Raw genomic sequence first — 25,754 nt, forward strand, 5'->3', positions numbered from 1 at the left:
CCGGTTGTCCATGCGGTTGGTCAATTTGGTGGTAGGAATATGAGACAATATATACACAGAAATGTATAATTATGTCAATTTCCATCACCTGAAGCATGAGCACAAGATACAAATAATAGTACATGCACAAGACACATGCATACTTGGCGATCTTGTGATCATAATTTAATGATCGAAATCTGAAAGCACTACCAGTGCTTTGAAAGGTTGATGTGATTATACATTCCTATATTGTCTCACATTCCTACCGCACAAACAACTGGTAGTGTACGTTAAAATATAAATGTATTTAACATTCTGGCTTGTAAAGGTTGTGACAGGAAACTTTCCTGATTCAAACGCTAATTTCTGCCCGACGTAGAATTCAATACAATTCAACCTCGGGTTTCCAGGCAACCAAAAAAAAGTTGACAAGCAACCCTTGGGCTCGTCGCATGGCAACAACCAAGCAACAGCGATAAGAAGTTCCAACCAGGTTGCAGTGCAGCCAGTCGGAAACATACCTTTTTTAAAGATTTGGAATTAAACTACGCTTAATAAACCAACGCAATGAAACGCTTTGGATCAAAAGAACAGTGTGGATATAGAGTCGACACAATAGACAGGCTTTGTTGCAAGAAGGAAGATTCAGATTTCAACATCTGTGGAAATTGCCAATCTTGCATCTTCACTTCCAAGCTCCAGGATTCGACCCAGTGGATGTCGCGCGCAGGGTACTCGTCCAAAAGGAGATTCCTTACTGGCATTCTCGTGCGGTGCCAAAGTGTCGAAATTCTCGAAACCATCCAAAGAGTACTGCAAGTGACATTTGGGAAAGATTTCACCTATACCAGGTCACGACAGAAGTCAAGTGTTTCAGAAGATATGACCACTTGGAGCCAGGACCGAGCGCTTGACACCAAACTTCTTGGGATAGAGATGGTTGACACTTGGGACTGGTTCAGTCGCAGCCACCACTGGACAAAATCCAACTATCTTTTAGGAATTCTTTCCCTATGCGATACAGGGCTTCTTCACATGCTTGGAAACTTGACAAGTGTGCTTATAGTTAGAGCAAAACGGGCCTTCCTCCAACTTAACGGTACAGGTACTTAAAGTAAAGATTCACCCATTTTGAATGTGGCTCTCTGAGCGATGTTCTATCAATTCCATGTGTCATTTCATGTTTTCATGTGTATGTATGCTATTGTCGTTCAAGTATGCAGACATTCGTCTGGTATGACGTTGCATTGCGATAAAACCACTCGCACTACACTGGGAGTTAATAGGAATACGACTTTCAGATAGCAAAAACTTATTTCATACATGTCAGATTTCAATACTGGCCGATGTCATAATGCGGAAGGTTGACTTCTCTCGAATGAGCTATTTTTGCGATATTGCTACCTCGAGAAATGTGTAATTTAACAGAGGGTCTGAGGTTTCTCCAGTTTGTCTGCTCCTTCAGTCCAGGGTGCATTTCATGGTGCCATTGCGAATATCATACTCCTCTCTGACGCACAGATCTGCAGGTTGAACATGGGGATATTGTAGACTCCTAAATTGTTAGTGAAGTGCAATTTGTAGCCGATTTTACAGCTAACTAGCAACTTCACATGCCGACTTTTTCACATATTGACTTTGGTATTATTGTGTATGTAGTTACGCTTGATAGTAGGTACTATGCAGGTAGGCAGCCCAAAGAGAGAGAATTGCATTGTGTGTGTTGTATTCGACTTGAGCTGCAACAGATCTCCACAACGATATTCACATGTTGCTACCAACCTTGTCACATATTAGTGTTAGTGTAACGGATGTGAAACGGCTAGCTTAGTTAGCGGTGTGCGCTAAATAGCGTTTCAATCGGTTACGTCACTTGCTCTGAGACCTTGAAGTAGTAATTCCCCTTGCTCTGCAAGGGCCGCGGCTTTTGTGGAGCGATGGGTAACGATGCTTCGAGGGTGACTGTTGTTGATGTGTGCGCCCGTGTATGGGCGAGGGGACGGTTTAAAAGTATACTGTTACATTAGGCAACACTGTAAATTATCAGAATGAGTGGTTTTGGGTTAATTTTTCTTTATACTACTAACCCCAGGAATATAATATAATACATTTTATTTCGTGTCTTACTATCTTTCTTTTTATGATATATATATATTTAAAACTCAGCATTGTTGGGAAGGGCCGTAAGCAAGCATTTCATGGTTAAGTCTATACGGTTGTATTCTGCGCATGTGACAAATAACATTTGATTTGAATTAGTTTTATGACAACTTACTGAGGCCCTAAGTTCATTTTCATTCGAGAACCTTTGTAGCCTATATAATGACCACACATGAAATGATATTCCATGCAAAAGTGTGAAAGTTATCTGTATGAATTGTAGGCTAATTAGCAAAACTGCATGTATTTTTAATCCATAATAATCAAACCTCTCTTTTCAGTGCTGGAGGATGAGGATTATGAGGATGACACCTCGTCTATCCCAGAATCCACCTACTCTTTCAACTCGCAGGAGGGTCATCCAGACCTGGACCTCCTCATCTGGGCCAGCTCCTTCTATGACCCTGTCAACATGCATCATGACACTGACATCAACACCATCGATGGAGGCCAGGAGACATGCCATGATCCAGAGCTCTGTGAGTGTTGCTGTTAGAAATGTTTTTGTGTTTTGTTGCAATCAGGAATGAATGTTAGTAACTGTAGGCTTATCTACGGTCAACCTGTAAGGGCAGTGGGGCAGGGTTGGATTGGCAATTCTGGCATATGCCAGATGGGCTGGACCATTTTTTAGTTGGATGGCCTGGTTGAAATGTACACACATTTAAAAACAAATATATATATATATATATATATATATGGATGGCCTGGTTGAAATGTACACACATTTAAAAAATATATATACAGTGCTTTGCGAAAGTATTCAGCCCCCTTGAACTTTGCGACCTTTTGCCACATTTCAGGCTTCAAACATAAAGATATAAAACTGTATTTTTTTGTGAAGAATCAACAACAAGTGGGACACAATCATGAAGTGGAACGACATTATTGGATATTTCAAACTTTTTTAACAAATCAAAAACTGAAAAATTGGGCGTGCAAAATTATTCAGCCCCCTTAAGTTAATACTTTGTAGCGCCACCTTTTGCTGCGATTACAGCTGTATGTCGCTTGCGGTATGTCTCTATCAGTTTTGCTACACACAATACCCCATGATGACAAAGCGAATCAAAGGTTTTTAGAAAGTTTTGCAAATGTATTAAAAAAACTAAAACAAAAATACCTTATTTACATAAAAGTATTCAGACCATTTTCCTATGAGACTCGAAATTGAGCTCAGGTGCATCCTGTTTCCATTGATCATCCTTGAGATGTTTCCACAACTTGATTGGAGTACACCTGTGGTAAATTCAATTGATTGAATTTACCCAGTGACACCAAGGGGAAATGTTGTGATGTTAGTGAATCACATGCAGTCATGTGATTCACTAAAATGAAATGATGACAAATACATTAGTCCGTAGGTCACCCCATAGAATTAACTCCCACTAAGGCCTACTTTGAATCATTGATATCCCAGACTTACTGTATATGCTCAGTGTGCAATAGCCTGGGGATGAGGTTAGGAGCCCTGTAATAGTAATTAACACTTAGGGTAGGTGTAGAACGAATAAGGGTTAATAAGCAGAAAGACAGAGAACAAGAAGAAGCACAGAGTGACAGCAGAAAAGATGCTGAGACTGGGAGGCAAACAAAATGGTGAGCTGGCGGTGTGCGCAGTGATGTGGGCTGGTGTGGATAAAATGCCAGGGCTGAATTCTTGTCCCAGTCCGCTCCTGCAGTGCCAGTGTTAATGAATTATTATGATAAAAATGTAATATGATAAAAATGTCATGTTTGATTAATAGGACAAATATAAGCACCCAATAAATTATTATTATTATAATCAAAGTAGACTACAACGATCATTGACATTTTGGTTGGTCAAGTGTTTGTATACTCTTCAAAGTTCCCCATATCCAGTCCACTATGAATTTCTACCTCACTGTGTTTCTTTATTTTCAGCCAATAGCTGCCAACTCCATGTAGCTCCATGGGCGGTGGTGGGTGCCAGCCCTACCTCTGAAGGCCTGCAGGGCTTTGGCAGTGTGTGTCTGGGGGTGGTGAAGGAGGATAGTGACACAGACTCCACCTGTTCAGACGACCCTGCTCTGATGGTGGTCCCTCGGTCCTCCACCTCTCTGTCTGGGGTCCGCCGATACAGAGACTTCATCCGGGGTCTCCCTGTCCATCTTGCCAAGAGGATTTTAGGTGAGCCACCATGCACCCCCCCCCCACCCTCTACCCCTCCAAAACATGTCTAAGCTATCATTCAAAGGACTCTGTGGTGTTACATGAGAATATCTATCCTCAGATGTGTAGTGGAGGGTAAATGCAACTAAACATGCATTGAAAAAAATGCATTGAAAGTATAGGGAGCACCGTGATCGGTGATCAGTTAACCCACCTATTTTGTTTACTACTACATCACTGCATATCCCCCTCTCCAGTATTCTACATGAATAATACTGGTCTCAGGAGCTATTATCAAATCATATTTGTCACATGTGACTGTGCATAGATAATAAACAGCGAGTAACAGCAGTGTAAAAACAAAGGGGGGTCAAATAGTCCGGGTGGCCATTTTATTAATTGCACAGCAGTCTTATGGCTTGGGGGTAGAAGCTGTTAAGGAGCCTTTTGGACCTAGACGCTCTGGTACCGCTTGCCGTGCGGGAGCAGAGAGAACCGTCTATGACTTGGGTGACTGGAGTCTTTGGCAATTTTCTTCTGACACGCCTAGTAGATAGGTCCTGGATGGCAGGAAGCTTGGCCCCAGTGATGTACTGGGTCATACGCATTACCCTCTGTAGCACCTTACGGTTGGATGCCAAGCAGTTACCATACCAGGCGGGGATGTAACCGCTCAGGATGCTCTCGATGGTGCAGCTGTAGAACTTTTTTTGAGGATCTGGAGACCCCTGCCAAATATTTTCTGTCTCCTGAGGGGGAAAAGGCATTGTCGTGCCCTCTTCACGACTGTCTTGGTTCGTTTGGACCATGATAGTTTGTTGGTGATGTGGACACCAAGGAACTTGAAACTCTCAACCCGCTCCACTACAGCCTCGTCGATGTGAATGGGTATGTGTTCAGCCCTCATTTTCCTGTGTATTACAATCAGCTCCTTTATCTTGCTCACATTGAGGGCAAGGTTGTTGTCCTGGCACCGCACTGCGGTCTCTGACCTCCTCCCTATAGGCTGTCTCATCGTTGTTGGTGATCAGGCCTACCACCTTTGTGTCGTCAGAGAACTTAATGATGGTGTTTAGTGATGAACTTTGTCGGCACTATGGTGTTGAACGCTGAGTTGTAGTCAATGAACAGCATTCTCACATAGGTGTTACTTTTGTCCAGGTGGGGAAGGACAGTGTGGAGTGTGATTGAGATTGCGTCATCTGTTGGGGCAGCATACGTATTGGCATGGGTCTAGCGTTTCTGGGATGATGGTGTTGATGTGAGCCATGACCAGCCTTTCAAAGCACTTCATGGCTACCAAGATGAGTGCTACGGGGCGGTAGTCATTTAGGCTGGTTACCTTAGCTTTCTTGGGCAAAGGGAATATGGTGGTCTGCTTGAAACATGTAGGTATTACGGACTCAGTCAGGGAGAGGTTGAAAATGTCAGTGAAGACACTTGCCAGTTGGTCCGCACATGCATTGAGTACACGTCCTGGTAATCCGTCTGGCCCCGCGGCCTTGTGAATGTTGACCTCTTTCAAGGTCTTGCTCACATTGGCTACGGAAAGCATGATCACACAGTCGTCCGGAACAGCTTCATGCATTCTTCAGTGTTGCTTGCCTGGTAGGCTCGTGTCACTGGGCAGCTCGCGGTTGTGTTTCCCTTTGTAGTCCGTAATAGTTTGTAAGCCTTGCCTAGTTAAATAAAGGTTAAATAAATAATAAAATAAAACAACATCCAACAAGCGACAGAGCCGGTGTAGTAGGTTTCAATCTTTATATTGACGCATTATATTGACGCTTAGGATTCTATCTCAATATTGACGCTTTGCCTGTTTGATGGTTTGTCTGAGGGCATAGAGGGATTTCTTATAAGCATCCGGATTAGTGTCCTGCTCCTTGAAAGTGGTAGCTCTAGCCTTTAGCTTGGTGCGGATGTAATCCATGTACGTACAGTCACTGTGGGGGGGGGCATCGTCGATGCACTAGACGGTGACTGAGGTGATATACTCCTCAATGCCATTGGATGAATCCTGGAACATGTTCCAGTCTGTGCTAGCAAAACAGTCCTGTAGTGTTGCATCTGCTTCATCAGACCACTTCTGTATTGAGCACGTCACTGGTACTTCCTGATTTAGTTTTTGCTTGTAAGCAGGAATCAGGAAGATAGAATTATGGTCAGATTTGCCAAATGGATGGCGAGGTAGAGCTTTTTTCTGTGTATGGAGTAAAGGTGGTCTAGAGTTTTTTCCCATCTGGTTGCACATGTGACATGAGGTAAAACAGATTTAAGTTTGCCTGCATTAAAGTCCCCGGCCGCTAGCAGTGCCGCTTCTGTATGAGCATTTTCTTGTTTGCTTATAGCCTTAAACAGCTCGTTGAGTGCAGTCTTAGAGCCAGCGTCGGTTTGTGGTGGTAAATAGACGGCTCCGAAAAATGTAGATGAAAACTCTCTTGGTAGATAGTGTGGTCTACAGCTTATCATGAGGTACTCTACCTCAGGCGAGCAATACCTTGAGACTACCTTAATATTACTCCAAACCTTCCCTAGCTGCTAGTTTATCTGGTCGATCATATTGCAGATTCAGTGTGTGCAGAAGTGAACCTGTGCGTGTGCACTTCGCTGACCCCTTATGCAACCTGATATGCAGTGCTTATCTGGCTCTGTTCAGGGACAGCGGTATACTCTGCACTGTCTTCTTTTGTCTAGATTGAAGTACCCGTTGACATTTCCTTGAATCAGCCCCATAGAGAAAGGTATCCGGGCTAAATAGCTATGCCATGGTGATGACTTTGTTTTGCAAGGCTACCCTTTTAAAGATCTATGTCTCTCCTGCTTCACACCTTGAGCTGTTCTCCCTGGATATTGATGAGATGGAAGAGCAACAAACCTTTGCTTAGCAATCAGTACAACAATTCCCTTGGAGGTGTTGTTAAAATGTTGTTATGTAGCCTTCATTTACATTTGAAAGATATGTGTTTGCATAATGATGGTCCAATTCTTATATAAAAAATATATATAATTTTAAAATACCATAATAGTTTTCTATTTTTAAACAAAAGACATTTACCTTTTCAACAACTGTTCAATATTTGAACCACTATCTCTGAATAATTTTCTCATTCCATGCTTTTAAACACAAAATGCCTTGTGACATCACCTAGGTTTCCTTGGTGCAGACGGAATAGAATTTCAATCCGAATTCTCTCATTCTGTTATGAATAATCGCAAGTAGTCGTCCTTCAATGGACCACATACCGATTAGATCTACAGTATGGACTGTGGCAACCTTTGAGGGATGGCTGCTTTTCACCATACCCTCAAAGATTTAAGTGCAGAAGTTGTTTGTTTCAGGTCTTCTAGACAAGACCTCTCTGTACAGCTGCAGGGATGTCTCCCAACACTGGCGCTACCTGACGGAAGACACTCAGGAGGACCTTAATGCAAAGAAGATGGTGGAGAAACAAGCTACGTTGATGCAGGTACTGTATGGTGACTATTAAAATACCACACTCTAAATCCACCAATGACACATAGATTTTTAACATTCGGGACAATAAAGATATTGATTATTGAAGAAAAATAAGTAGCAGGAGCTGCTCTTGAAGGGGAATAGTTCTAAAAAAGCGAATGGAAAAAGAATAACTACAAATAAGTGTTAAGTGAGTCTTGCCCTTAAGGCAGAAACAGCTTGATGGGACAGCTGCAAAGTCAAATTTGTCTATATTGTAAAAAAAAATGTTTAAAAGTGTTTTTTTTTGTGTGTGCTTTTTGGTCTGCATATAAGGTAAGGTTTAGTAAGGTTAGCAGTGGGATTAAGGTTATGGTTAGGTTTCCAATCAGATTTTAGTACTTTATGGCTGTGCTAACTAGTGACCACGATGCAGTCATCTCAATAAATCCCAAATGGCACTCTATTCCCTACATAGTGCCAAATGTTGTAACCACCTGATTTAGATTTAATGTGTGCATCAGTATGATCCCCAGAGTATCTTGAGCCACTTTTAAAATCAATCAAACACTCAATATCTTTGCCAAGTGGCATAAAAAAATCAAAGTCAAGGCACTTGTGTGGGTTTGCAAGTTAAAAAGCTTTTCATGGGTGGGCTAGTTCATTATTAAAATACACCAACACGTTTCAGCTAATGATCTAGCCCACACATTAAAGAGTGACTGAACACGCCAATTGGCACTTGTGTTTTTCTGTTTCTCATTAGGAAAACAAGATTTCAGTCTTGGAGATGTGTTTTCTGATCGATTCTGCATCTGGTTAATAATGTTTGTCCCCTTCACACACTGTAGATGCCATACATAAGCTTATTTCACCAAAAAAATCGAAGATAACTGAAGAAATATTAAATGAATTTGGACATTTTTGGCAAGGATGTTATAGTTGTGTAATATTAAATCGAAGGTGTTTAGTGCAGTGTGTATATATATATATATTTTTTTAAATGCACAACGTGTTGTTTTGTGCTGGGCAGGTCTGTCTCACTGTCTATGATATTGGATAGAGAGCAATTACTGCAGCTGTTCACCCCATTGTATTAGGTAAATGGACATCATCAAATCCAAACCCAACCTACATTTACCCGTTGTGACACACGGACGTTCCAAACTCCATTTTAGACGAGACTGACTTTATGACCAAGATTATTCTATTCACACTTTGTAGTATAATTTGACACCAGAATAACTGTTTCTGACTCATATCAATGCCACATAGGCCAATTTCAAAGGGATTCTCTAAAAACTCTTTAAAGGCTTTTTAGCTTGCAAACCCACACAAGTGTTTGGATTTAGATTTTTTTATGCCACTTAGCAAATATATTGATTGATTGATTTTAAAAGTAGCTCAAGATAATCTAAAGATCACACATGACAGGTTGTCCATTATCATCATGGCATGCTAAGTACATGTTAATATAAACCTGTGTGACTTTTTTCCCCCTCTCAGAGCAACAATACAGGTGTCAGCCCTACATATGCCAAAGTCCGCAAGGTCCTAGTGCCCATCAGGGAGGATGAGAAGCACATGCACCACGTAGAAATCTTCTCCAAAATCAGACAGGTAAACACATCACTATCTACCTTATTATCATATCAATCAATGTCACCACTTATCCCAAATGACAAAACTGCTCCAGGGGATGTTGCTTTCATCGTATGTGTGTGTGTGTGTGTGTGTGTTTGTGTGTGTGTCTCTTGGGGCTTGTGAAAAGCAGAAGACGATTCTATTCTATATTCTGATGACTAGAATATGATCCCCTGATGTTTGTACTGGCTATCCGTGGTTGTCTGTCCTACAGGAGAGGGGCTTTGAGGCCATCTATGCTGGCGTTAGAACCCGAGCCATACAGATGGAAGAGAGGAATGTCTACTGTGGAGTGTACAACGTTCTGGTGCTGCTGGACAGGTCGGTAATGGTAACCACAGTGTCTTTGTCACATTATAGCACCTGCTGCAAGCAAATAATACAGTAACAAGGCCTATATTTCTGGGAGTGCGTCCGAAATGTCACCCTATTCCCTATATAGTGCACTACTTTTGACCAGAGCCGTATGAAAAAGCAGTGCATTGGGGCCATTTGAGACGTAATTGATGTATCTTTCTTGTGGTCAACAGGGAAGACCCCTCCAGGGTGGTGCACTACAGTGGAGGTCAGCTGGTGGCCGTGGGCTCCAAGGACCGCGTGGTGCGTCTGCTGGACGTGCTGACACTGAAGGAGGTGTCCCCTGTGATCCAGGGTCACGCCGGCTCCATCAGGGCCCTGCTGCTCTGTGAGGAGAGAGGACTGGTCATTAGCGCCAGCTACGACCTCAGCATCAGGTAGGAGGAGGGTAAAGGCATAGAAATAGAATTACTAGAATGGACATCTCTAGTCAATAAGGCCATCATGGTAGTTTGGACCCGTTTCACTCAATTCTATGGGTTTTTGAATTTGGCTTGAAAACACAGCAATGACTGTGATGAAGAATAACTGTGTTTCTAATGCTAAACTTGTGATTTACTGTCAATTGTAGTTGACCGTGCTAATTTATGTGATGATACTTATTGATTCTTTATGAATGACTGGTTCGATATATTGTATACTGTACATTCACTATAGGTGTTGGAATCTGAAAACAGGCGTATGCCTTATGCTCTTCCGTGGCCACTTGGGTACCATCAACTGCCTGGACCTGCATGGGAATTGTCTAGTCTCAGGGGCCAATGATTGCAAAGTCAAAGGTAAGTAAGTGTCACACGTAAACCTCACCAGCCATGTTGCGTGCGTGAGCGTTTACACATGTTATTTAATCATTTCACCCACACCACTCAATATGTAGTTGACCTTGCTAATTTAGGTGATGATCATTTGTTCCCCTTTAAAAATATGTACATCTTTTTTATTTTCTAGAGCTTGGTTCTTTCTTTCAATTAAAACTTTAATGTAGATGTGTTAGCTTAAGTCAAATTACTACAGGATTTAAACGTTAATGTCACAAAATAACAAGTCTTCAAGAGCTACAGCGCAAATTCTCTTGACTGACGGTCTTTTTCCTGAATATGCCGCACGTTCCCTCCTTGTTGGATATCAGGAAGACACAAACCCACGTGGATGCTTGAAAGACAAACGAGGAATGATAACTAAAGATAACTAACTAAAAACTAGCTAGGTTTCCCATTTTATCTGTGGATTAATCGTTGGAGTAGAAAAACACACAATTCTTTTATGACTCCGGGTCAAAATTCTACAAAGAAGCAGATAAAAAAGAAGACTATATGTATGTCTGGTAAAATTACAACCCAGTGTTCATCTCCCATGACAACAGCAGCTAGATAAATGTCTATCAATATGTGATGTGTTTCGACCCCTAATTAATATAGTTGGTGGCTGGTGTAGTCAGCATGTCAGGCAGTTTGCTTGTAAATGTATCAACCTTGTTTTGTGTGTTAGTAACTCTGTGTGCTTTCACCTCCACGGCAGTGTGGAACCTGCAGACAGGGCATTGCTATGAGAAGCTGAAGTTCAGGCACCACAACCCCATCCTGTGTGTGAAGATAGACAAGGCTCTAGTGATGAGCAGCTGTGACAAAGGGCTGGTCAAAATGTGGGGTATGGAGACCGCCTCACTCCTCAAGGTAAGATGGTCTGTACTCTGTCAGGTCAATGTCTTCATTGACCTTTTTACACAAAAGGCATCCATATCTATATTTTCAGGAGTCTTATCTAGTGGTCACAAGAAAAGATGTATAGTAAACTCAAACAAGGGCACATGGAATTGGGTCTCCCATTTCAGTAGGTTTCGATTTGAATGTTTTTTGAGTGAAATTGACACTGTCATCCCTCACCAAAGTCCCTGTCTTCCAGGTAATCGATGCCCACCAGAGCTCTGTAAAGTGTCTGTTCTTCGACCAGTGGCACATCCTGTCAGGTGGTTCTGATGGACAGGTCATGGCCTGGAGCACCAACTGTGACATAAAGAAGAACCTGATGACCTATTGCCATCCAAAGTGAGCATAAAAAAATGTCCTACAAAAAACAACAAGTACTTTTGTTTTTGGTACTGTTTTTGACTGCTTGATCTCGAGGTTAGTTGAATGCTGTGAGTGTGTGTTTGTCATCCTCTAGGGAGGTCCTGGCGCTGATCTACCTCTTTCTGCGTGTCATTACCGGCTGTGGGGACGGGAAGATCCGCATCTTCAACTTCCTGACAGGTGACTGCCTGAGAGTCATCAAGGCAGGGGGTCAACACAGCCCTATCCAGTCCCTGCACACACACAGCAACAAGTAAGTACTGTACTGTCCCTGCACCCACACAACAAGTTAGTGATAATTAATTTAATAAGTGAGTAATCATTCATTTAATTCTTACTTTGACAACCATGATTTTACCCAGAAGCGTATGTCTTTAAGACATCTCCCTCTCTTCTCTGCCCCTCCTGGTTCCCTTTCAATCAGTCAACTTCGGTACAAACTACTATGAGGAGTCACACTCTTGCGACTTCGGTTGAAGGATGTAAAATCACGCCTGACGGATTGCTTGTTCTTGCTATACCAATTAATAAGATGGCAAAAAATGCAACCTAGACAATGAAGTTAGTGTTAGTGTTGGCGACCATACCCAAATAAATAAATAGATACTCACGATTGTTGTCTTGTATGTCTCGGCTCGGTGCATGCTCTGGCATGCCCTTGCTCAAATCAGTTTCTGTGAAGGACTAGGGGATGGCTGACACTGTTCCCCTACCAGTCCACGAGCAGGTACTCTTAACAATCGTGTAGCATTTTTAAGGGGGCTTGGTGTTTCCAATAGTGACTTCCTCTCTCGAGTGCCCGTACCTCGGCTGTGTGAGTTGTGGGATGCGGAGATGGATTGGCTCTTTGGCCAGAGCAAATGTTTTGTCTGACTGGGTGTCTGACTGGGTGTGGTGTGTGCGTTGGCTGCCCGCTCTCAACCTGACTCCTGTATGCTCTGTCGCCAGTTATGGGAGGCTACTCGAAGAGAGAGGGTGGCCAGTTTCGGTGGGTACCCCACCACCGCCTGTGTCTGCCTCGGTCAAGCACTGATTGCCCTTTCTTCCCGGACTTGTCAATGAAGGGTCCAGTCCCACCTTGGGGATCCAGTCCTACATAGACTTTTGAGACCAGGCTAGCTAACAAGCGCTGCATAGTGTGCTAGCCAGGTTAGCTAACTCATCGAGGAGAGCTAGCTCATACTAGCTATTCCTGCATCCGATGGAGTTGCTTGGGTAGCTCTGTTCTTTAGTATACGTAGCGTTAAGTCGTTTGGTTATTCTAAATGGACGGTGCAGCGGTCAAAGATGCTAGCTAGCCTAGCTTAGACTGAAGAACATCCTGGCTAACGTTGGTTACCATTTTTTTTCACTCCCAGTGAATGAAGCTTACTAGTGTTCCCCCGGCATTAGGCAACCCAATTCCTATTTTCAATTTCAAGTTGGAAGGAGTGGAGAAAGCGGGGCTTGCGTGCTCCTCCAATTAGGAAGCAGCCCCCAAATCGCTGGCTCGGGTAACCCTGGAATGAGGGGCCTTAGCACAGGTCTGAGCAACCAGTGCGCCATTCTGCAAAAACATTACTGTGATGGCAGTGCCCCCACGTTTTGTTATGGTAAACGGGGTACTATGTCAGTCATTTCCAGAGCCCTCTGTGCCCATAAGGGCCCGGGATTAATGCACGCTACTCAGTCTCATGTATTGGAAGCTGTCCATGTTTAATGCCCCACTGGTACTCCACATTCCATTCTGTTCATGGTGTTCAGGGGGCATATCAATCTTACCAGGATGAGAGACATAAGTTGGACATATTACCTTTCTGTCCACAAGGGGCACCCCTCCCCCATAGGTGGCTCATAATATATAATATAATAATATACAGTGCAATCGGAAAGTATTCAGACCCCTTCCTTTTTTCCACATTTTGTTACGTTACAGCCTTATTCTAAAATGTATTACATTCCTTATTTTCCTCATCAATCTACACACAATAACCAATACGGACAAGTGAAATCTGATTTGTATAATTTTTTTTTTTCAAATGTATGAACATTTTAAAACAGATAGCTTAGTTACATAAGGATTCAGACCCTTTGCTATGCGACTCAAAATTGAGCTCAGGTGCATCCTGTTTCCATTGATCATCCTTGAGATGTTTCTACAACTTGATTGGTGTCCACCTTAGGTAAATTGATTTGGAAAGGCACACACTTGTCTATATAAGGTCTCACAGTTGACAGTGCATGTCAGAGCAAAATCCAAGCCATGAGGTAGAAGGAATTGTCCGTAGAGCTCCGAAACAGGATTGTGTCGAGGCACAAATCTGGGGAAGGGTACCAAAACATTTCTGCAGCATTGAAGGTCCCCAAGAACACAATGGCCTCCATCATTCTTAATAGAAGAAGTTTGGAACCACCAAGACTCTTCCTAGAGCTGGCTACACTGCCAAACTGAAAAATCAGGGGAGAAGGGCCTTGGTCAGGGAGGTGACCAAGAACCCGATGGTCACTCTGACAGAGCTCCAGAGTTCCTCTGTGGAGGAAGGACAATCATCTCTGCAGTACTCCACCAATCAGGCCTTTATGGTAGAGTTGCCAGACGGAAGCCAGTCCTCAGGAAACGGCACATGACAGCCGACTTGGAGTTTGTCAAAAGGCACCTAAAGGACTCTCAGACCATGAGAAACAAGATTCTCTGGTCTGATGAACCCAAGATTGAACTATTTGGCTGAATGCCAAGCGTCACCTCTGGAGGAAACCTGGCACCATCCCTAAGGTGAAGCATGGTGGTGGCAGCATCATGCTGTGGGGATGTTTTTCAGCGGCAGGGACTGGGAGACTAGTCAGAATTGAGGAAAAGATAAACAGAACAAAGTACAGCGAGATCCTTGATGAAAACCTGCTCTAGAGCACTTAGGATTTCAGACTGGGGCGAAGGTTCACCTTCCAACAGGACAACGAGACAATGCAGGAGTGGTCTCTGAATGTCCTTGAGTGGCCCAGCCAGAACCCGGACTTGAACCCGATCAAAAATATCTGGAGAGACCTGAAAATAACTGTGCAGCGATGCTCCCCATCCAACCTGACAGTTTGAGAGGATCTGCAGAGAAGAATGGGAGAAACTCCCCAAATACAGATGTGCCAAGCTTGTAGTGTCATACCCAAGAGGATTCAAGGCTGTAATTGCTGCCAAAGGTGCTTCAACAAAGTACTGAGTAAAGTGTCGGAATACTTATGTAAATCTGATATTTCAGTTTATACATTTTTTATAAATTTGCAAAAAATTCTACTGCCTGTTTTTGCTTTGTGATTAAGTGGTATGTTGTGTAGATTGATGGGTAAAAAACAATTGAATCCATTTCAGAGTAAGGCCTTAAAGTAATCAAATGTGGAAAAAGTCAAGAGGTCTGAGTACTTTCCGAATGCACTGTATGTCATTAAGCAGAAGCTTTTATCCAAAAAGCTTTATCCGGGAACATTGCTGATTCTTGCCTGTCCCTAATTACTCCCTATGAGGTGTCTAGTGATGCAGGTTATGGGCCCTGTAGGCGATTGGTGGTTGGTAGCAGAGTCGAGGGAACAAGCAGGGTTGGACACGGCCGTGCTATTTTGCCACACACAGTCTCTGTGGTTCATATAGATAGCCTGCAGAGTGCTGTCCTACTATCCAGGTCTGTACCCAAACAATTTGAACTTCTACTTTTAAAAATCCAACTCTCTAAAAACAAGTCTCTCACCGTTGCCGCCTGCTATAGACCACCCTCTGCCCCCAGCTGTGCTCTGGACACCATATGTGAACTGATTGCCCCCCATCTATCTTCTGAGCTCGTGCTGCTAGGCGACCTAAACTGGAACATGCTTAACACCCCAGCCATCCTACAATCTAAGCTTGATGCCCTCAATCTCACACAAATTATCAATGAACCTACCAGGTTCATAGATATCATCCTAACCAACTTGCCCTCTAAATATACCTCTGCTGTCTTCAACCAAGATCTCAGCGATCACTGCCTCGTTGCCTGCATCTGTAATGGGTCAGCGGTCAAACGACCTCAACTCATCACTGTCAAATGCTCCCTGAAACACTTCAGCGAGCAGGCCTTTCTAATCGACCTGGCCGGGGTATCCTGGAAGGATAGTGATCTCATCCCGTCAGTAGAGGATGCCTGGGTATTTTTTTTAAAATGCCTTCCTAACCATCTTAAACAAGCATGCCCCATTCAAGAAATTTAGAACCAGGAACAGATATAGGCCTTGGTTTTCCCCAGACCTGACTGCCCTTAACCAACAGAAAAACATCCTATGGCGTTCTGCATTAGCATCGAACAGCCCCCATGATATGCAGCTGTTCAGGGAAGCTAGAAACCAATATACACAGGCAGTTAGAAAAGCCAAGGCTATCTTTTTCAAGCAGAAATTTGCTTACTGCAACACTGACTCAAAAAAGTTCTGGGACACTGTAAAGTCCATGGAGAATAAGAACACCTCCTCCCAGCTGCCCACTGCACTGAAGATAGGAAACACTGTCACCACTAATAAATCCACCGTAATTGAGAATTTCAATAAGCATTTGTTTACGGATGGCCATGCTTTCCACCTGGCTACTCTACCCCGGTCAACAGGACTGCACCCCCCACAGCAACTCGCCCAAGCCTTCCCCATTTCTCCTTCTCCCAAATCCAGTCAGCTGATGTTCTGAAAGAGCTGCAAAATCTGGACCCCTACAAATCAGCCAGGCTAGACAATCTGGACCCTTTCTTTCTAAAATTATCTGCCGAAATTGTTGCCACCCCTATTACTAGCCTGTTCAACCTCTCTTTCGTGTTGTCTAAGATTCCCAAAGATTGGAAAGCAGCTGTGGTCATCCCCCTCTTCAAAGGGGGGGACACTCTTGACCCAAACTGCTACAGACCTATATCTATCCTACCCTGCCTTTCTAAGGTCTTCGAACGCCAAGTCAACAAACAGATTACCGACCATTTCGGATCTCACCATACATTCTCTGCTATGCAATCTGGTTTCAGAGCTGGTCATGGGTGCACTTCAGCCAACGCTAAACGATATCTTAACCGCCATGATAAGAAATATTACTGTGCAGCCGTATTCATTGATCTGGCCAAGGCTTTCGACTCTGTCAATCACCACATCCTCATCGGCAGACTCGACAGCCTTGGTTTCTCAAATGATTGCCTCGCCTGGTTCACCAACTACTTCTCTGATAGAGTTCAGTGTGTCAAATCGTAGGAGTCAGCTGTCTGGACCTCTGGCAGTCTCTATGGGGGTGCCACAGGGTTCAATTCTTGGACCGACTCTCTTCTCTGTATACATCAATGATGTCGCTCTTGCTGCTGGTGAGTCTCTGATCCACCTCTACGCTGACGACACCATTCTGTATACTTCTGGCCCTTCTTTGGACACTGTGTTAACAACCCTCCAGGCAACTTTCTATGCCATACAACTCTCCTTCCGTGGCCTCCAATTGCTCTTAAATACAAGTAAAACTAAATGCATGCTCTTCAACCGATCGCTGCCTGCACCTGCCCGCCTGTGCAACATCACTACTCTGGACCGCTCTGACTTAGAATACGTGGACAACTACAAATACCTTGGTGTCTGGTTAGACTGTAAACTCTCCTTCCAGACCCACATCAAACATCTCCAATCCAAAGTTAAATCTAGAATTGGCTTCCTATTTCGCAACAAAGCATCCTTCACTCATGCTGCCAAACATACCCTTGTAAAACTGACCATCCTACCAATCCTCGACTTCGGCGATGTCATTTACAAAATAGCCTCCAATACCCTACTCAACAAATTGGATGCAGTCTATCACAGTGCAATCCGTTTTGTCACCAAAGCCCCATATACTACCCACCATTGCGACCTGTACGCTCTCGTTGGCTGGCCCTCGCTTCATACTCGTCGCCAAACCCACTGGCTCCATGTCATCTACAAGACCCTGTTAGGTAAAGTCCCCCCTTATCTCAGCTCGCTGGTCACCATAGCATCTCCCACCTGTAGCACACGCTCCAGCAGGTATATCTCTCTAGTCACCCCCAAAACCATTTCTTTCTTTGGCCGCCTCTCCTTCCAGTTCTCTGCTGCCAATGACTGGAACGAACTACAAAAATCTCTGAAACTGGAAACACTTATCTCCCTCACTAGCTTTAAGCACCAACTGTCAGAGCAGCTCACATATTACTGCACCTGTACATAGCCCACCTATAATTTAGCCCAAACAACTACCTCTTTCCCTACTGTATTTATTTTATTTATTTATTTTGCTCCTTTGCACCCCATTATTTTTATTTCTACTTTGCACATTCTTCCACTTCAAATCTACCATTCCAGTGTTTTACTTGCTATATTGTATTTACTTTGCCACCATGGAGTTTTTTTGCCTTTACCTCCCTTATCTCACCTCATTTGCTCACATCGTATATAGACTTGTTTATACTGTATTATTGACTGTATGTTTGTTTTACTCCATTTGTAACTCTGTGTCGTTGTATGTGTCGAACTGCTTTGCTTTATCTTGGCCAGGTCGCAGTTGTAAATGAGAACTTGTTCTCAACTTGCCTACCTGGTTAAATAAAGGTGAAATTAAAAAAAAATATAAACCCCGAAATGAGTTGTCTTTCTCCAGCTCAACGCTTTTTATTCCTGGGAATTTTATTTGATCTTGAATCTTCCCCCTCTGTTACCAAAGAAGGGGATCCATTTTTCAGAGCTGTCTGGCCCATTACCAGGTAGGTTACAAGGTGCTTTTGTTGCCTGTACCTTTGACTGTGGTTGGGTAACCTCCATGATAAAGTTTTTTCCCTGGGTCTATTTTTATTTGTGCGGACCAGCGCTGGCTGCCAGCCGGCACTGCCAATAGGGGTACATCACTGACGGGCATAGCCCTTGTACCCAGGGTGGACCGGGCTTTAGGCAAACCTTGGCACATAAACACATTTTTTTCAACCCCAAGTCTCACAGTGTTCATGCATATCAAATGTTTTGTTTCTCGCACATGTGAGTTTGATGGAAAGTGTCCCTTCTCCATGTTCAGACACATAGTTGTCAAGAGTGGTGGAAATGGAAAAATAATCAATCTCTCCAAGTCCACAATGTGGTGTTCTGCCCCTTCAGATGGCACTTCACAGGAAGCTCGCTGTCTGCTCCGACCAATGGCGTGCATGCGCAGTGTCGCCCTGAATCAAGCGAACAGTGACGTCAGGGTACTGGCTACAATTTGTTGTGCGTGCCCCACGCTTCTGCAGTGGCATCACGTCAACTGTCCCCGAGGCCTCAACATCCGTTTTGAGGGAGGAGATATCCTCTCGTCTCTAGAAGCAGGCAATCTGAGTGGTTCTATGTCGAAGATCCAGGTCAGCTGGTACAGCCAGTACTTCCTGGTTCGGAAAAGGGACTAGACTTTACCTCCCATTTTAGACCTATAGTACATGCCCTCAAAAAGCACCTCAGAGTCTACAAACTCAGAATGCTCATGAGCTGCTGGCTATTACAGCCAATTGGCTGGTGGCAGCGGAGTCGAGGGGGCAAGCAGTGTTATACACATCCATGCTACTTTCCTGTATTCAGTCTCTAGGCTTCATAAGAAACTTGAAAAAGAGCTGTCTGACTCCATCTCAGCACATTCCATTTCTGGGTCTCGAGCTAGACTAATTAGCTTATTGCACTTTTCTATCCCCACGGAGGGTGTCCAGGTTCCAACTCTGCTTAGCCAAATTACGTTTTTGCCAGTGCCTACACCTACTGGGGATGATGGCCATGGCCAAGTGCTGGGACCCTCTGCTATTGTCAGGGGTCTCCCATGGGCTGAGTGTTGGGTAAGCTGTACGAAGGCAACTCTATTCGGGGGGTATGGACCCTGGTGCCGAGCACACTGCATATAAATCACCTGGAAGTCCTATGTGTATCTGGCGCTTCTCCCTGCTTTTGTCGGGCCAGCTTGTGCTGGTCAGAACCGACAATATGTCAGTGGTGGCGTGCATCAACGATCCCGAAGAGACTTTGTCTCTCTCCCTCCTAACTTTGGATTGCTTCCTATTGCTGGGGAGCAGTGCACACATACTCTCCCTTTGGGGATGCATGTCCTCGATTGCCTCTAGCTCGGGTCCAGATCTTTTATCCAGAAGTCACCCTCTCTCAGGAGTGGAGGCTACACCCCTGGGTGGTTTTCGGCAGGGCCGAAGTATATATTTACGAAACGCGCATTGTCGTCAGTTTTTCTCGAAGAGGAAGCCGAGCGTTGGGAGGGTGCTCCTGGAGGGCTTGTAGTTGAATTTTGTGCTACTCTTAGCCCAAGCAACCAAGGTTCGCAGAGATCTATTGGGCAGGGTCCCGTGGCAACTCTCGCTGTGCAGGAATCAACTATTCCAGGCGCACAGGCAGGTTTGACACCCTCGGCCAGAAATATGGGGTCTGTGGACTTGGCCCCTCAGATGTCCGACTCTCGCGGTGGTTTACCTCCGAACATGATTACTACTATTCGTCTGCAAGGGCGCCTTTTTCCCACTGGAGAGCTGTATGTGTGCGTGGTAGCCAGACAGAAAGCCAGCGGGTGCAGTATGAAAAGATGCGGGAGGAAGAAATCGGTCCTGCACAGACCGCTACTTTGGTCCCAAAATAAAGGAATTGTTCCTTTTCAGGGCAGGGTCATTCATTCTCCACTTTGAAAGTGTACATGGCGTCTATTTGAGCGTGTCGTGTGGAAATGGATGGCGCCACAGCAGAGCTTGTGTCCGGGCAGGTTCTTAAAGGATGTGCGCCATCTCATGCCGGTTTCTCAACCTATTCCGCCGACTTGGGATTTGGGTTGGGATGCTCTGCGTGTGGCCTCCTTTTGAACCAATGGAGTCTGTGGATCTGAAGATCCTCTCCTGTAAAACCCGAGGCTTTGGCCTCAGCTAAAGGTTCCTTCACACGTTATTCGTACATCGTTTCTATACTCAGTTCGCCCAAGACGACTCGTGTCCAAATGGGGCCTTTGCACTGAACCTCAAGGCTATGTTCTACAGGTCCTTAGCTTTTGAGACATTTTCCTTTATGCCTCCTCCTTTTGGTTCTGAAGGGCAACATACATTGAACGGACCAGGAATGTCCGGTTATGTGACCAGCTTTTTGTCTGTTTTGCTAATCCAGTTCATGGCAGGGCACTCTTTATCCAGCTGGATTGTGGAGGCTCCATTGCAAATAGCAGCCAGGGTTACCTAGCGGTGTACATGCGCACTCAACCAGGGCCCTGCCAGCGTTTTGGCTGTTGTTTAAAGGGTTGACTATAGGAGATATTTGGGCTGTGGCGAGTTGGGCACCACCACAGACTTTTGTGAGGTTTTATCGCTTGGATGTTACTGCTCGCAGTGTGCCACATCTTGTAGGGGCATGTCTGAGTGGTCTGCCATGGGCCGTTTCATTTAGTATCTGTTGGAGTCGTCATGGGGCGTGATTCTATTTCCCCACAGTGTGTTGTACCGAAGTTGACTGACTGAAAGGGAACATTATGACTAGAACTACTGTTCCCTGAAGGAGGGAACTGAGGTACAACATCTGTTTGGAAACACGCCACCCGTTCCTGGGCTCAGTGAAGAGCCGTGTTAAATTGAATCCGAGTCTCACACTTATCACCTTTGGAAGGTGCGGTTTCCAGCGCGGCGCGGATTACATTGGCCTTGTCAGGTGTGATTTGAGATACTTCAACCGAAGTCGCGGGAGTGCAACTCCCCATAGTACGTATGTTGTACCTCTCATTTCCCTCCTTCAGGGAACAGTAGTTGTTGTCATAACGTTCCCTTTCATTCTTGCCCTTTCATAACGTTCCTCTTTCTTTTCCACCCTCCGTCTCTCCCTCCCAGTATGGTGGTGAACACAGGGACCAGTGTTCTGATCTACCAGTTCACCAGGGTGCGCTGGGACTACTCCGTGCTGGCCGAGAGGGAGTTCTTTAACGAGTTCAGGGGTACTCTTAAAAGCATGCTCAATAAAGACAAGTACCCCTACTCCTACGTGCGGGCTGAGCGCATGACACAGGTGGGCTCGTCCAATCGTAAGATCTACGACCGTGAGGGCAAGAAGCCGGAGAGGCCCGCGCTGTCCCACCACGCACGCTCTCTGTCAGCCCCCAGCATGCGCCGAGCACAGGGTGAGTGGTTTTTGGGTCCTGGTGGTCGATTAGCCTACTGCTAGCCTTAAATTCAACCTGAATATCGCTCCATTATCGCTCTATTTTATTAGCCCCTTGTCTTTCCAGACACCTTCCTCTACCCTCATGATTTATCTCCTGTCTCTCATCTGAATAATGCTCTGAAATAGTGTGTTATTTCCGTTTGCAGACACCTCTGTATTCATTGATTGTTACATGTATGTATGGCATAACAACAGAACATAGAGCATGGGATAAAGCACAAACAAACTGGACCACCAGGCTAGGCTAATATCATCCTGCTGTGACTATACTTTATCAAGGTCTCTGACATAGAAATATAATTTCCATGAGGATGCAGTTAAATTGCCATGATCTTAGACCCTTTTTCCTCGTTCTACTAATTATATTTCTGTGCTCTCTGCTCTCCAAAGCTGTGCAGCAGGAGTCTATGAGGCCGGCCACGTGGAGTGAGCTTCAGGGCCACCGTAGGAGCCGGGCCTACATTGACCTGCAGCCAGAGTTCATCACCAAGCCCCCCTCGGCCATCTCTCCTGGAAGACCAGTCAGCGGACACAGCCAGGGCTCCCAAAGCAGGGCCAGTCACACGCCCAGGAGCGAAACCACTGGCTCAGGTGAGATAGAATGGAATGCAATAGAAGTTTAACATAATTGAGAGAGACAGAAAAGAGACAGACTATAGTCCTTATGGCTGTATAACAAAGGGCATGTTTACTATTGTTCCTTGTAATCAACCGTATATGCACCCTCTCACAGCCAGAGAGCTGTCTGTAACGACTAAGTGGGTGCTGACGCGCAGCGAGAAAGCAGTGAAAGACCGAGTGAAGAAGAGGGGCCCCCATCGGCCCGTCACCCCTCAGCATGTCCTCCTCAAGGTCAACTCCACCCACCAGCCGCAGGGAAGCGACCAAGCCGGGGCCAACATGAACCTCAACGCCCAGGTACGAGACGCCTGGGGCTCCCCTCCACCTCTACCTGTCCAGGGGATGGATCCAGAGCCCCACGCCTCACCATTCCCACCTACAACCCCAAAACAGAGCCCCCAGAGTCAGTCACAGAAGGCCCCAGCAGGACCCAGCCACCAGGTCTTGCAACATGGCATGACCAAGACTTACGTCCCCCTTATGACCCGCACTCTGGATCTCAACCTGAGGCAATCCCTCGACAGCCGTGAAATCTGTTCCAGCAGTCCCTCCCCAGCTGTGATGCGGCCTCACACCAGCCACGCAGCTTCCACCCAGCGCACGCCATGCCCCAAGTCAGAGAAGAAGAGGCCCCAGACCTCCTGTGGTATTGCGGGTCTGGCGGTGCGTAAGGTGGGGGCATTCACTACCACTGCCCAGTCTAATGTCCAGGCCCCACAGCGCATGTTCATGAAGGTGAGCAGCAAGCGGCCAGGACGCCACGTGAACTTTGAGATGCCCAATAAGACCATTAGCCAGTACAACCCTCTAGACCCATTCAGGTATGATATGCATAGAATTACACATAGAACAAATACATTATAAGACCTCTATGATGGTATGCCTTTATGTTGTCAAACTCATTTTTAAGTATTTCTTGATTTTTTTCTATCCATCTATTAATTCATTTGTTAATTTATTTATTAATTCACTCAGGGAGCGTGGGGCCTTCAGGCTCCACACAGACACCCAGCTGGAGGAGTACTTCAGGGTCCAGAACCACCAACTGAATCAGCAGGGGGAGGGATGCTATAGGACCAGGGAGGACCAGGACAGACAGAGGAAGGGGGTCTGGAAGAGGAAGGTCAAAGGTGTCCCTGCCTTAGACTTTCCCAAGCAGGACCAGGTGTATGCCCCCGAGCTGGGCCATGAGATCTACATCTGAGATTGTCTGAGAATCAGCTGGACAGGTTTTTGGCTGGCTAAACCCAATACACACATGGAGCTTTTTGAACTGTGTGACCATGCCAGGGCAAGAATAGAGCCCAGGGCTTTTGCATGTATGATTCTCCCCCTCTTGGTTTGCTGATCCTGGACCTTCTATCTATGCAAGAGTTATTTTTAAAGAGACTATGTGCACCACTATTTGTGTATCATGTAAATATATAGATGCATTTCTGTACTCCCACCAATCCATATATTATTTTTGTAATCTGATGAGGAGATAGCAGATTATTTTCTTTATCTGGTCTAATGAATGATTTTTACTTCACCTGTTTTGTGTAAGAAATGTGTATTTTTTCAAAGTGACCATATGTTGATATGTTCCAAACTCAACCTGAATATTGCCCCAGTGTCCTGTAGGGGTCAGTATAATACCATCTGATTGTTGGTCAGTCAGCTCAGAGAGAGAGGTCATAGGGGTTTCCAAGTGCATTTTCTTAGTCCAAGTAAAATGACACAGGATGGTCATAATGCATGTTCGACAAAAAAACACAACTGTTAAGAATTCATTACAACATCAACAAAGGAATTAAGAAACAAACTTTCAAACGAAAGGAAATTCTTGCCAGGGAAAAAAATTATTGAATAAATGTGTGTTTTGACACTAATGCAGGTGTCATTACCACCCATTAAATAACCCAATATATGTCACAACAGGTGTAAGTATATGGGTCAGGACAGTGTTATGATCATATTATGACAGGTTATGTCAGCTGTTATGACATATTATGATATGGTTGTGACGTTGGGTGTCAAGTAAAGTGTTACCAACGTTTCTTAAACAGAAGCAAATGGAGCGAAACGGGGTTAAACCTACCTGAATTTGTCCAATAGAAACTGTTTGGACTAATGATTACACCCTAGATCAGTGTGCAAGGCTGGTATTGAATGTGTCACTGTCTGTTACCTTGATTACTACAATTTGTCTCTCGACCTGTTATAAACTTTTAGTCATAGGCTAGGTTATATCAACCTCATGATGGACATAGGGAACATTTGAGTATCATGTAGTAGCCTAAACCTATCAATGTTACATTGAATATGTGAATGTCAGTCATCCAATTTTTTTAATTGTTTTATTTCACCTTTATTTAACCAGGTAGACCAGTTGAGAACAAGTTCTCATTTACATTTACAACTGCGACCTGGCCAAGATAAAGCAAAGCAGTGTGACAAAAAACAACACAGAGATACACATGGAATAAACAAAATTACAGTCAATAACACAATATACAAATCTATATACAGTGTGTGCAAATGGAGTAAGGAGGTAAGGCAATAAATAGGCCATATTAGCGAAGTAATTACAATTGATCAAATGAACACAAGTGATAGATGTGCAGATGATGATGTGCAAGTAGTAATACTGGTGTGCAAAAGAGCAAATAAAAACATTATGGAGATGAGGTAGGTAGTTGGGTGGGCTATGTACAGCTGCAGTGATGGTAAGCTGCTCAGATAGCTGATGCTTAAAGTTACTGAGGGAGATATAAGTCTCCAACTTCAGCGATTTTTGCAATTTGTTCCAGTCATTGGCAGCAGAGAACTGGAAGGAAAGGCGGCCGAAGAGGGTGTTGGCTTTGGGGACAACCAGTGAAATATACCTGCTGGAGCGTGTGCTACGGGTGGGTTTTGCTATGGTGACCAGTGAGCTGAGATAAGGCAGAGCTTTACCTAGCAAAACTTATAGATGACCTGGAGCCAGTGGGTTTGGCGACGAGTATGTAGCGAGGGCCAGCCGACGAGCATACAGGTCGCAGTGGTGGGTGGTATATGGGGCTTTGGTTACAAAACGGATAGCACTGTGATAGACTGCATTCAGTTTGCTGAGTAGTGTTGGAGGCTATTTTGTAAATGACATTGCCTGAGTCGAGGATCGATAGGATAGTCAGTTTTACGAGGGTATGTTCGGCAGCATGAGT

At 44.6% G+C, this 25,754-nt stretch overlaps 1 protein-coding gene across 3 annotated transcripts; it reads left to right on the forward strand.

Annotated features, from left to right (window-relative positions):
* The first annotated feature begins 456 nt into the window (after positions 1–456).
* On the forward strand, positions 457–25,238 carry fbxw10 (F-box and WD repeat domain containing 10). Of its 3 annotated transcripts, none has more exons than XM_035801238.2 (15): positions 457–1,087; positions 2,424–2,621; positions 4,048–4,293; positions 7,615–7,742; positions 9,218–9,331; positions 9,570–9,676; positions 9,886–10,089; positions 10,370–10,491; positions 11,231–11,385; positions 11,615–11,757; positions 11,876–12,034; positions 21,618–21,904; positions 22,339–22,539; positions 22,682–23,390; positions 23,545–25,238. In XM_035801238.2, the coding sequence occupies exons 1-15, from the start codon at positions 550–552 to the stop codon at positions 23,771–23,773; spliced, it is 3,540 nt and encodes a 1,179-aa protein (XP_035657131.1). In that variant the 5' UTR covers positions 457–549; the 3' UTR covers positions 23,774–25,238. The 3 variants fall into 3 exon arrangements, with proteins under 3 accessions (XP_035657131.1, XP_035657132.1, XP_035657133.1); XM_035801239.2 differs by having other exon boundaries at positions 457–1,081; XM_035801240.2 differs by having other exon boundaries at positions 22,682–23,304; positions 23,545–23,784.
* The last annotated feature ends 516 nt before the right edge of the window (positions 25,239–25,754 follow it).

This window comes from Oncorhynchus keta, chromosome 24 (genome assembly GCF_023373465.1).
Source record: "Oncorhynchus keta strain PuntledgeMale-10-30-2019 chromosome 24, Oket_V2, whole genome shotgun sequence".
NCBI lineage: Eukaryota > Metazoa > Chordata > Actinopteri > Salmoniformes > Salmonidae > Oncorhynchus > Oncorhynchus keta.